The 13,829-nt window shown below is 36.9% G+C and overlaps 1 protein-coding gene across 1 annotated transcript in view; it reads right to left on the reverse strand.

Annotated features, from left to right (window-relative positions):
- ACAP2 (ArfGAP with coiled-coil, ankyrin repeat and PH domains 2) overlaps positions 1-13,829 on the reverse strand; it is a 131,038-nt gene that overhangs the window by 69,529 nt on the left and 47,680 nt on the right. Inside the window, exons 3-4 of the mRNA XM_055316557.1 lie at positions 10,082-10,201; positions 9,238-9,291 (exon numbers count right to left, since the gene is read on the reverse strand). Of these exons, the coding sequence (XP_055172532.1) occupies positions 9,238-9,291; positions 10,082-10,201 (174 nt within the window). The remainder of the gene's footprint in view (positions 1-9,237; positions 9,292-10,081; positions 10,202-13,829) is intronic.

Here is a 13,829-nt window from a genome sequence, read left to right on the forward strand (position 1 = left end):
TGGAGATCCGGGATCGAATCCCACATCGGGCTCCCGGTGCATGGAGCCTGCTTCTCCCTCTACCTATGTCTCTGCCTCTCTCTCTCTCTCTCTCTCTCTCTCTCTCTCTCTCTGTGACTATCATAAATAAATAAAAATTAAAAAAAATAAAATAAAAATAAAAATCTAAACATTTTTCATCAACACCCAGATAGGACATGACAGTTTCATGAAATCATCTATTGAGTGAATGAGAGTGAATTATAATATGGAAACCCAAACTTATAAAAAAAAAAAAAGCAAAGGGATTACACATTTTATAGAATTTATGCAGCAATTCAACCTGAAAGCTTCATTCAGCAAATAGTAAAATAGATATTCAAGTTCCTTACATCAATAGCAAATTAGAACCAAGAGAGTCATCAGTAAAATTACAGAAATCTCTATGTTCCAGAAAAACAAGTTAGTATTCAAGCTAACTCCAGTACATAATAGAATGTAACACACATGACCTGCTCTGGAAAAGTCATGAGTTGGTATCTTATAAAGACGTGAGTTAAAGAGCAACCCTAGGAAATTCTCATTCTATAAGGAACACCAATATCCATTTTTACAGAAGAAATAAACCACAAAAGAATCCAAATAATTGTTTAAATGACCAGATAATCTAATTCCAATCTATGTTTAATCTTACTTGGCTAAAAACCCAAATGGCTCTATTATTTCAAACATTTATTTAAACTCATAATGCTATTCATAAATGACATCCATACAATACCCAGCTTTTTATCCTGACACAAAGTGATACACCAAAACTTAAGCGTTACAAAGTCTGCTTTGGAATGTACGCAGATTCCAGTGTTTATTACATTTTAGGGAAGCAGTTTGTCTTATCCTATAAAACTTCCTCACCCTATAATGCTATGCAATTAAAATTCATTGTAGAGAATGCTACTATAGTAAAGCATTTCATGTACTTAGGCTTTTCCCACACTTTACCAAATGGTTCTGAGATCATATTTAAATCTTATAATAAATAATGCTTTATAATCTTAGAATGTTTATAACTAAAAGTCATCTAGTAAAGTCCATTCATTTTATAGAGGAGGAACATAAAGCTCAGAAAAACTGAATGACTTCCCTATGATAAGAATTATGCAAGTACTAGGGATATTATAGTAAAAAAGAGATGTGTCATCCTTGTCCATATTCTAGTTAAAGTGAAGTATGCACTATTATGATGAAGAATCTTTGCCTCAAATATAAGAACTCTGACACAAGTACATACAAGTCACTCCTCCTGGGAAAAGATAAAAGTACTTGTTAACAAGAAATAAAAAGGCCAGATAGAGCAGACCGCGTAACAACTTTATAAAAGGAAAGGAAATTAAAGTAAACAGAAAAGGCTTACAATTTCATACTTGTATCGAATAGTAGGAAAATTTCTGGAAAATATGCAAATAAAATGAGAAAGGCACTGAACATCTGAGTGTAGTATCAAAGAGTTTTCTATATATACATATATAGTATACATATAAACACACACAAGCTCACTAACCTATTGCCTTAAGACCTCTAAGCAGACACGCAAAGTAATCTCCTGTTGGTTTGCAAACTTTTTTTTTTTTTAAGATTTTATTTGACAGAGCACAAGCAGACTGAGTGGCAGGCAGAGGGAGAGGAAGAAGCAGGCTCCCCGCAGAGCAGGGAGCCCAATATGGAACTCGATCTTAGGACCCCAAGATCACTACCTGAGCTGAAGGCAGATGCCTAACTGACCGAGCCACCCAGGCTCCCCTTTTGCAAATTATTTTTAAAGCAACATAAATTTTACAGTCAAAACAGAGATTCTGAAGTTTTTCAAGTGCCAGAAATAATAAAAGAAAAAATTTTTAAACATCGCATTAATTATCTTCCTAGTGTGTGCTGTCACTGATTCAACAAATTTTTATTCATGTAATGATTTTTTTAAAAACACTTAAAAGAGTTTTCAGGGATCCCTGGGTGGCTCAGCGGTTTAGCATCTGCCTTCAACCCAGGGCGTGATCCTTGAGTCCCGGGATCGAGTCCCACGTTGGGCTCCCTGCATGGAGCCTGCTTCTCCCTCTGCCTGTGTCTCTGCTTCTCTCTCTCTCTCTCTCTCTCTCTCTCTCTCTCTCTCTCTCTCTGTATCTCTCATGAATAATAAAATCTTTTAAAAAAATAAAAAAAAAATAAAAGAGTTTTACTAAGTTCATAACCTCAGTCTCCTCAACTCTGCCCTGAGTAACTACTTTCTCTTTTTTTTTTTTTTTGAAGATTTTATTTATTTATTCATGAGAGACCCAGAGAGAGGCAGAGACACAGGCAGAGGGAGAGGCAGGTTCCCTACAGGGAGCCCGATGTGGGACTCGATCCCGGGACCAGGGGATCAGGACCTGAGCCAAAGGCAGACGCTCAACCAGTGAGCTACCAGGCATCCCGTACTTTCTACAAAGAATGTTCTAGGTGGTAGTAGCAGAAATTAATACCACAAAGTGCCTGCAGTCATGAAACTTAGAGGACACAATAAATGAAGTACATACATACATTTAAGAAGCAAACCACACATTTGTACATCATCTGTGTGTGCGTGTGTGTCCTCACGTGTGTGTGTGTGTGTGTGTGTGTGTGTGTGTGTGTGTGTGTGTGTGTGTAAGGCAGGGTAAAACGACATAAAGTGACCACAGCATGGCCAAGGAAGGTTTCTCTGAGAGGTTGTGACCTAAATAAAGTAAAGGAGATCCGTAGGAAGAGAAGAAATATTGTAAGGAAAATAGCCACACATAGACATGAAGGAAGAATATTCTGCACAGAACAGACAGCAAGTGCAAAGGTCCTAAGATGAAAACTACTCTGATGTGTTAACGAACAACAAAGAGTCCAAGTAGCTAGAGCTAAGAGAGCAGAGATGAGATCAGGGAGTTAGCAGCAAAAGTCTGATCACAGAGCTTGGTAGACCACGGTTAGGATTTTACTCTGAGAGTGATGGGAAGCTAGAACAGTGGAATACTATAAATTAATTTTTATTTTTAAAGTTCTTCCTGGCAGGGTGCCTGGGCAGCTCAGTTGGTTAAGCAACTGACTCTTGATTTTGACTGGGATCATGGTCTCAGGGTTGTGAGATCGAGCCCTGCACTGGGCTCCGTGTGGAACGTGAAGCCTGCTTAGATTTTTTCTTTCCCTCTGTCCCTAGCCACCCTCCCCCGCAATCATGCTCTCTCCCAAATAAGTAAGACAAAATAAAACAAGAGTTCTTCCCCGGCTGCTGTATACAGAGCTCCTTATAGAAGGGTAAGAAAAGAAGCAGAAACACAAGCCGGGAAGCTATGATATAAGCCTCAACAAGAGATGGTAGTAGTTCAGACTTGGAGGTGGCAGGGAGACCATTGTTAGGGCGTATTCTGCTAATATGTTGGATATGGAGGAAAGGAAAGAAGAAAAGTCATACAAGAAGTTTTAAGTATAAAAATCATTAAGTTGCACAATAATTTGCCTGCCAAAAAAAATATTTTTTTCCTCAGTGCAACCGGTTCTTAGTATTAAAGCCAAGATTGGAAAACAGCCATCCCCCTACCCTGCCATGACCCTCCCACCCACCTCCAGATCCTTCCTGTTACGTCCTGTGAAGGTGAAAACTAGATTTGTCTGGAAAAGACACAGAATGCTCATGCCCGCCAAAAATATTTTCAAATTATAGCCTTTATGGCTGGTGTGCTGGTTAATTGCTGGTTTTCACCGCTGCATCACCCTCCCATGGGCTGGGTGCTGGAAACCTGTGAAGGATATTTCCTAGGCCTCCTTGCGTACAAAGAGGTTAGGTTCTGCCAGTGGAAGCCAATGTTAGACCAAGAGCAGGGCACAGAGGAGGCCACTGGCTTTTCTGTTTCCGTTCCGACACAGCCATCAGCAACCAGCTGTGGGCCACACCAACTTTGAGCAGCACTGGTGACCTATCTGGGCAGCTTCAATGGACTGTGGGCTCCTTTGGCTCTGCAGGCAGCCACAAGAAGGCAAGCTCCCAGCCCCCTGGCCAGGTAGCAGTGACCGTATTCTCAACCGTGCAATCCTTAGCAGCTCTGGCCAACACCACTTTCCCCCTTGTTTCTCCAGCCCCAGGGGCATTAACTACTTCCCATATTTACTTATCTCTAGGTGGCATCATCTTAACTACTTTTTATTCCTCCAGCCCTTCCAACACTTTTGTAACCAATTCACTGCATTAAAATCTCCCAGAAATATCCTAAGTGGTTTCTGTTTTCCTGAATCTATGCCAACTGACACAGTAAAGAAAGGAGTATCCCTCTCCAGAGTCGACTTTCACATACTGTGTTCCTCATAACACCCTTACATCTAGTCAGGGCAAATTTTGTTATTCCCTTTATATGAAACAGAAAACTGAAAAATGAAAGTGATTAAAAGACTTTGAAGATTTCTTGACAAAAAAAAAGCTTCAATGTAATACACATTTAAACAATTTATTTACCAAGTGTTTACCGTAACCATTAACTTTTCACATATAAAACTATAACAAAGAGTAAGGTATTCTTATGTAAAGCAATAATTTAAGACTTAACATTGATTTTAAGATTTTATTTGTTTATTTGAGAGAGAGAGAGAACATGAGCAGGGAGAGGAGCATATAGAGAGGGAGAAGCAGACTCTCTGCTGAGCATGGAGCCCAATGTGAGGCTTGATCCTGGGACCCTGAGATCCTAGGACCTGAGCCTAAGGCAGACACTGAACTCACTAAGCACCCAGGCACCCTAACACTTACACTGATTTAAAGAAAATATCAGAAACAAAACTATTTCAAAAGACACCATATGGGCGGGGGGTGGGCGTGAATGGGTGACGGGCACTGAGGGGACACTTGACGGGATGAGCACTGGGTGTTATTCTGTATGTTGGTAAATTGAACACCAATAAAAATTAATTTATTAAAAAAAAAAAACAAAAGACACCATATTGTGGACAGAACATTTAACCTTTCATGTTAATTTCAAATCAATAGCTTTTATCACCCCAAATTAATTCTCACTATATTAAATTTTTAAAGAAGTTTAAATACAAACGATCACTTGATTTAAAAAGAAATCAGACTATATGCTGGTATCTAAATCCACTAGAAGGTAAAAAGAGATTAAGAAGTCATCAAAAAAACAAACTGGTGCAAAAGATTAGAGCTAAAACCATAAAACTCTGAAGAAAATATATAAATAAATCTTCATGATCTGGGATTTGGCGATGGATTTTTTTTTTTTTTTTTTTTTTTTTAGATTTCATTTATTTGACAGAGAGTAAGAACGATCACAAGCAGGGAGAGTAGCAGGCAGAGGAAGAAGGAGAAGCAGAGTAGACTCCCCAATGAGCACGGAGCCCAATGTGAGGTTCAATCCCAGAATCCGCGGATCATGACCTGAGCCGAAGGCAGACACCTAAATACTGAGCCACCCAGGCACCGCTGGATTTTGGATATGACCCCAAAAGCAGAAGTAACAGAAGAAAAAAAATAGATAAATTGAATTTCATCAAAATTTACTTTTGTAATTTACTTTTGTGTATCAAAGGACTTTATCAAAAAAGTGAAAAGACAACTCCTAGAATGGGAGAAAATATTTATGTATCATTTATCTGATAAGAGTTGAATATACAAAATACAAAGAATTCAATTTTTAAAATTCCAATTTAAAAATGGGCAAAAGAGTTGAATGGTCAACAACGATAACAATGACAAGAGATACACAAATAGCCAATAAACATATGAAAACATGCTCAACTGCATTAAGCATCAGAGAAACGCAAATCAAAACCACAGTGAGACGCTACTTCACACCTACTAGGATCGACAGACAGCTATGACCAAAAATATGGAAATAATAAATGTTGATAAGGATGTGAAAAACTGGAACATTCATACATTGTTGGTAGAATGTAAAATGACACAGGTTCTGTGAAAAATAGCTTAGTGGTTCCTCAAAAAGGAATTAGTATAGAAGTACCATATGAACCAGTAATTCCACACCTGGAATATTCAAAAGAACTGAAATCAGGAACTGAAGCATTTATTTGTACATGCTAATTTTTGTATAGATAAAATTTGAAGTACAGTTAAAGTACATATTATCAGATAATTTTATCCTTAATTTGTTGACTAAAAAACAAAAAAAAGAAAATCAAATAAACTAAGAACCAAAAATCAGCAAATTTTATAAATATTAAGCGTTGATATTCTTGTTCTAACAGCTGCTAATAAATTTTTAAAACACCAAATAATTAATTATATGACAGCCATATATTTTAAGCTTTTTTAAAAATTATAAGAAGCATGTGACACGGGACACCCGGGTGGCTCAGCGGTTGAACACTTGCCGTCAGCTGAGGGCATGATCTGGGGTCCTGGGATCGAGTCCCATACTGGGCTTCCTGCGAGGAGCCTGCTTCTCTCTCTGCCTATGTCTTTGCCTCTCTTTCCATGTCTCTCATGAATAAATAAGTAAAATCTTTTTTAAAAATTTTAAAAAGCATGTAACACAAAAATTAACTCAAACTGGACTAAAGACTTATATGTAAGACCATAAAACTTTTAGAAGACCCATAAAACTTTTAGTAGAAAACATAGGCAGTAAGTTCCTTAACATAAGTCTTTACAATGATTTTTTTTGGATTTAACACCAAAACAAAGGCAACAAAAGCAAAAATAAACAAATGAGAACTACATCAAACTAAAAAGTTTCCACACTACAAAGGAACCCAGCAACAAAATGAAAAAGCAACTTACAGAATGGCAGAAAATATTTGCAAATCATATACCTGATATGGGGTTAACATCAAAAGCAAAACAAAACAAAAAAATACAACTCAATAGCCAAAAAAAAAAAAAACTGATTAAAAGATGGGCAGATCTGAATAGACATGTTTCCAAAAAAAAAAAAAAAATGCAGATGCCTGATACATGAAAAGATGTTCCACATCACTGATCATCAGGGAAATGTAAATCAAAATGCAATTAAACATCCTCTCACACCTGTTAGAATGGCTATTGTCAAAAAGATAAGAAATAACAAATATTGGTGAGGAAACAGAGAAAAGGGAAACCTTGTGCACTCTGTTGGTAACAATGCAAATTGGTGTAGCCATTATGGAAAACAGTATGGAGGTTCCTCAAAAAATTAAACTTAAAACCACTATAATCCAGCAATTCCACTTCTGAGTATTATCGGAAGAAAGTGAAAACACTAACTTGAGAAGGTATCTCCACCCCCATGTTCACAGCAGCGCTATTTACAATAGCCAGGACATAGAAACAACCTAAATGTCCATAAATGGATGAATGAATAAAGAAGATACAGATACAAAGATAGATAGATAAATGTATGTATATGTACACATACACATGTGATGGAATACTATTCAGTTATAAAAAAAAATAATGAACTCCTGCCATTTGCAGCAAGATGGATGGACCCTGCAGGCATTATGATAAGTGAAATATATCAAACAGAAAAGGATAAATACTGTACAACTCCACTCAGATGTAAAATTTTAAAAATAATGACAAAAAATAAGCTTAAGGATACAGAGAACAGATGGGTCTAGTGGCTGCCTGAGGCAGAGGTAGGGGTCAAAAGGTGTAAATTTCTAGTTATAAAATGAATATGTTGTGGGAACATAATATACAGCATGAGGACTATAGTTAATAATACTGTAACGCGGGAACCCTGGGTGGCGCAGCGGTTTGGCGCCTGCCTTTGGCCCAGGGCGCGATCCTGGAGACCCGGGATCGAATCCCACATCAGGCTCCCGGCGCATGGAGCCTGCTTCTCCCTCTGCCTGTGTCTCTGCCTCTCTCTCTCTCTGTGTGTGACTATCATAAATAAATAAAAATTTAAAAAATAATAATAATAATACTGTAACGCAGGGGTGCCTGGATGGCTTAGTCAGATAAGTAGCCAACTTTTGATTTCAGCTCAGGTCGTGATCTCCCATCTGGTTCTGAGCTCAGTGTAGAGTCTGCTTGTCCCTCTCCTTCTGCTCCTTTCCCTGCTCTCTCTCAATCAAATAAATGAATAAACAAAATCTTAAAAAAAAAAAATACTGTACTGCATATGTTAAAGTAGGTAAAAGAGTGGGTCTTGAAAGTTTCCATCACGAGAAAAAAAATGAATGGCTATATATGGTGACACATGTTAAATGGAATTTAATGTAGTGATCATTTTGCAAATATGCAAATGTAGAATCCTTACATAGAATCACTGTATACATGAAACTATTATGATGTCAATTATACCTCAATAAAAAAATTTTTAAAGAGTATATAACTTACAAGCTATCACATTTTTAGTAAACTTTTATTACACAATTTATAAAGAAATTTACTGACATTTTAAAGGTAGTATACATCCCTCATTCTTAAAGGATAAAAGCCCTCAAATCTTAAATGCACATATAAATAGCTCAAAGAATACAGCAGTCTTTAATACTGCAACTGATTAGACAAAGGGGATAAATTCGTGTATCTTTTTTTTTTAAGATTTTATTTATTTATTCATAGACATACAGAGAGAGAGGCAGAGACACAAGCAGAGGGAGAAGCAGGCTCCATGCAGGGAGCCTGATGTGGGACTCGATCCCGGGTCTCCAGGATCGCACCCCAGGCTGCAGGCGGCACCAAACCGCTGCACCACCAGGGCTGCCCAATTTGTAAGTATCTTAAAAGAAATAGCTAAATTTAGAATAATGGCTTTACTTCTTCATTCTCAAAAGAATTCCTTAAAAACCCACAAAGATTGGGACGCCTGGGTGGCTCAGCGGTTGGGCTGCTGCCTTCAGCCCAGCGCGTGAACCTGGAGTCCCACATTGGGCTCCCTGCAAGGAGCCTGCTTCTCCCTTTACCTATGTCTCCACTTTTCTCTCTCTCTCTCTCTCTCTCTCTCTCTCTGTGTCTCTCATGAATAAATAAATAGACCTTTAAAAAAAATACAAAGATACAACTAAAACCAAGAATTAATTTTTATGGGTATATATACTTCATTGATACTAATTTCACTATATTAGAAAGAGAAATAAAATATCTCTTTCTCTCATACACACACATACACACATTTTAATTCCCCAACTAAAAAGCTGGCAAATCAAAGTAACTGAATTACAACTTAAGTAATTTTATAAAATGCTGCCACTCAACTAAAGTACTAAATATTTACATGGTCATAGTAACACCTACTTATTGACACTTACTGTGTGAAAATTTATCATTTCTTGAAGACTGTCAGAAAACTTGGTCAAACTTGTCTAAGAGAAAGAAACCAAAAGAAAAACAGGTCATTAAAGAGTCACTAAAATAGGTCACAAAAATGTTACTTCAGCATTTCTAACAGAAAGATCAAGTTACAATGCAAACAATAATAACGTTTACTTCCGAGGATGATTTCATGGCATTGCTTCATGGTCATGCTCTACAAAGAGGATAAGTGTACATGTGGTAGGTAACATAAAACCCTAGAATAGTCAAAGAATTAGTATTGTCATATCAATAGGAGTAGGCTAACAAATAATAATGGTACATATAAACCTAAAGGTAAAACTGAGTATATCAGTGCCCACTTAGGAATCTGTGAATCAAAGAAACATCAAAGTACATCCATTACCTAACCAGATATTATTCCCTCATGGAAGAAATATCATAATACCACATAATATAACAAAGGGTCTAAGTTAACCCAGCATAGCTACCTGACAAGAACTTTCCTAGGCAGCCCCATACATAAAGTTAGATACTATTAAGATTCAAATGCTCTCTGCTTGCCCTAAAAGCTCCTACTAATAAGTATAATCCTTCTCTCCCTCCTCATGTCCTCTTGTAGATGATTCAGCTCACTTAGCAGAAGTAAACTTATATTCACAATGCAAATCAACCATCAATTTCTACTATGCTAGAAAACAGGATTATACAACACCAATAGGTCATAGCTTTTTTATTTGCAAATTTAAGGACCATTACAACTACTAATAAGGTAGATGGATGCATAGTTCTTTAATAGTTTGTTAAACTTATCATATTAATAATTTTAGAAATACTAACCTCAACTACAGCATCATTACTAGAATACTGTGCCAGGTCTCGAATCCCATTCATAAACTGTTTATTTGCAACACAGAAGGCCTTTCCGGTATCAATCATTGCAATACAAAGTTTCACAAGCTGAAAAAGAAAATCATTACACCAGATTGAAAATAATTATACAAATTAGTTGAACAAGTGTTAGCAATAGCTATGAGTTAGCCTAGATAAGATAAATAATGGTTCATCAATAAGGCCGAAAAAGACTAACTGAAAATTGTTCTTTTTAACTCTGACTTACAAAGTAAATTCATAGGAGGCTTGTACCGAAAAAAAGTTGACCCTTTGGAATCCAGAGGCTATATGGTAACAACAATAAATCATTTTATTAAGTCAAATTTGATCCCATAAATTAACTCCATAAAAATTTATTAAGCCCCTCTCAGAAGGAAAAACAGGGAACTTCAAGCAGAACAAGCAGTATGCTAAAAAATACATGAATTAAAAACAAAACCTGTGGTATGTTGGAGGAAAAGGGAGCAAATTGGTGTGTTCGATTAGTGATGCTAGGCATTTCAGTGTCAGTCAACCAACACAAACACCTGAATTGATTAACCAACCATATTTCTCCAATGCCTACTGTTTTAGGCATTGTGCTAATCATAAAATTGAGACTTTCATTTTTCTTACTCTGTAATTCTTTTCCTCCCTCTCTTTCTTTTTTCCAACCTTATTTTTCTCCTTTCATTCAAACAGAATATTTTCTTTTTTATTATTATTTTTTATTTTTTTAAAGACTTCATTTATTCATGAGAGACACATAGAGAGGCAGAGACACAGGCAGAGGGAGAAGCAGGCTCCATGCAGTGAGCCCAATGTGGAACTCGATCCCATGACTCCAGGATCAGACCCTGGGCTAAAGACAGGCGCTCAACCACTGAGCCACCCGGGCTTCCCGAACATTTTCTTTAAACAAATAAAATCTTGGGTGAATACATATATTTTAAAAAAGAAGTGAGAAAGAAGGATACAGAAGGGACAATAGGGGACACTAAAAAGGGGGTAAAGAGAAAAAAAAAACCTTTAGAAAACATCTAAAGGATCTCAGAAGTATAATTTAAAACTGTTACCCTAGGACCTAGAGGAACAGAAATTAAAAACATAAGGTCTGCTCTCAGATGCTCTATTCTAACCAGCAGACAAGCAGATAAATTCTATGCAGCACAAACACTACTGCTATGCATGACAAAAAAACCATGCGTGATCAAACAAAGGAAGAACACCTAACCAGGACTTTGGACATCAGGGAAGGATTCTTGGAAAAGGTTAACACTTGAAAAAAGCCCTGAAGGCCAACAAGAATTAGCCAATCAAACAAGAGTAATGGGAAGATTCTACTCTAGGAAGAGTATGTGCTAAGGCCCAGCAGCTATGTGGGCAGGGCAAACCAGAGGCACTAAGTATCTTAAAGCAGTATGAAAATGTAGGGCATTAAAAGTGTGATGTTGAAAATATATGCAAGTCCAGATCAGGACAAGCCTTGTATACAATGCTAAAAGGTTCACATTTTGTATAAAAGAAAATGGGAAGACAATGGCGAGTTCACCAGAGTTCCATCTTAGAATGATGATGTAAAATGATAAAACGTAAAGACAAGGAAATAGAAGATAAGGAGATTAGACCAAAAACCATGACAGTCTGAATTAGGCAGTAAGCAGGGAGAAAAACTAGGAGACAAATTCAAGAATTACAGTCAAGTACCCGTGTACAGTTATATAGACTGCGTCCCACCAAGGGTAAAAATAGGAGCTGAAATCCAGCCTGAGCTCTGCTTGCCATGAGCTACATCTGCTAATTCACACAAAGATACATTAAACTGGCCAGCAAAGATTTTTTATTTCACTGTTAGGCCTGTGAGGTGGCCCTGAATTTAATGGGCCTGTGATATTAGCCAAGTGGAAAGTTAATCAAACACAAGTGAAAGCTGATGTCTGAAACAAAAAAGAGGAGTGTGCTGTAGATACAGATATAGAAGTCATCAACAAATATACAGTTATCAGTGTTACAGTGCTATATCCTAGACAGAAAGCAGTGTTCTCCTCTAGGAAAGAGATTAGAGGATGATTAATTTTTCACTGGGTACACACTTTGAAGTTTATATCACATAAGAAATATTACTTATTCAACAAATTACATAATTAAAAAACAATTAAAAGGTTCCACAACACAACAAATTAAATAATTTTTTAAAATTAAACTAAAAGGTTCCATAAAAACAGAGAGGTTGGTACATTACGGTTAAAAACAAAGGCTTGTGGGCTTAGTTAGCTTAGGTTCAAATCCTGCTGCCAGGGCAGCCCCGGTGGCTCAGTGGTTTTAGCACCGCCTTCAGCCCAGGTCCTGATCCTGGAGACCTGGGATCAAATCTCGCATCGGGCTCCCTGCATGGAGCCTGATTCTCCCTCTGCCTGTCTCTCTGCCTCTGTCTCTCTCTGTGTCTCATGAATAAATAAAATCTTAAAAAAAGAAAAAAAATCCTGCTGCCATATTAACCATCTAAATGATCCTGAATGACTTCAACCTTAGTAAACTTAAGTTTCTTCTCTCTGAAATGATCAGAATGGTACCAAACTATATAGTTACTAAAAAAGAATTAAAATAATGCACATAAAGATCTTAGGGCAAACCATTACTGGCACATGGTAATTACTAAAGATTTACATTTTCTTGTCAGAGTTTTCTTGTTTGCTTTTGGTTTTCTGTCTTGTTTTGTTTCTGTTGCAGGGAAGCTTGAACACTTTCTACTTAAAATAAAGAAGTGGTAGAGAAAGAAAAGGAAAAAGATGGCTAAAGCAAAGTCCTGAGAAGTTAAGAGTTTGGAATTACATAAGAAAAGGGATACGATACTTTTATCACTCAAATGGGAGGAAAAGTGAAAAAAGAAAAGGACAGATTCTAAATTTCTAGGTTAGGAGTAAGAAATAAAAGTGTTCCCACCAAAAGGAAGATAGAGTCAAAGTCATGTACTAAGAAAGAAGAACAAAGTGATAAATCATAAGAAAACAGAGAAGTATAGCAGCTGTTTAACAGTATAACAAGATAACCTGAATAAGTCTTGGAAAATTTGTTTAACATCAAGAATTCCAGAAATGTGAAGCTCCACCAGTTGGTTTCACCAAACAATTGTGTAACTTCTCCTATAGAGTTCTGTAGCCCAGATATGACACAGAGAAAATATAGACGGTTAGATTAATAGAGTGAAAATTCTGTGGAGTAGGTCTTATGGAAGGGAAATGAAGGCCTTCAGGAGAAAAATATGATGGAATAAAATTAAGAGTAGACTGAAAGGGTTCACAGCAGTATTAGTCATACTAGCCAAAAAGTGGAAACCACCTAAATGTCCACTGAGTGATGAATGGATAAACAAAATGTGGCATATCCATACAAAGGCATATAACTCAGCCATAAAAAGGAAATACTGGAACATGTTACATGTGCAGACAAATATTAAAAACATCATGCTAAGTGAAAGAAGTCAGTCACAAAAGGCCAAATTATGATTCTGTTTATATGAAATGTTCAAAATAGGCAAATCCCATAGACAGAAAATAGATTAGTGGTTGCCAGAGGACAAAGGACAAGGAAAATTTGGAGTGACTACCAACAGGTACAGGATTTCTCTTGAAGATAATAGAAATGCTCTGGAATTACAGTGGTGAAGATTGCACAATACTGTGAATATGCTGAAAACCTTGAATTGTACACTTTA

The sequence above is a fragment of the Nyctereutes procyonoides genome, unplaced genomic scaffold, assembly GCF_905146905.1.
Source record: "Nyctereutes procyonoides isolate TBG_1078 unplaced genomic scaffold, NYPRO_anot_genome, whole genome shotgun sequence".
NCBI classification, from domain to species: domain Eukaryota; kingdom Metazoa; phylum Chordata; class Mammalia; order Carnivora; family Canidae; genus Nyctereutes; species Nyctereutes procyonoides.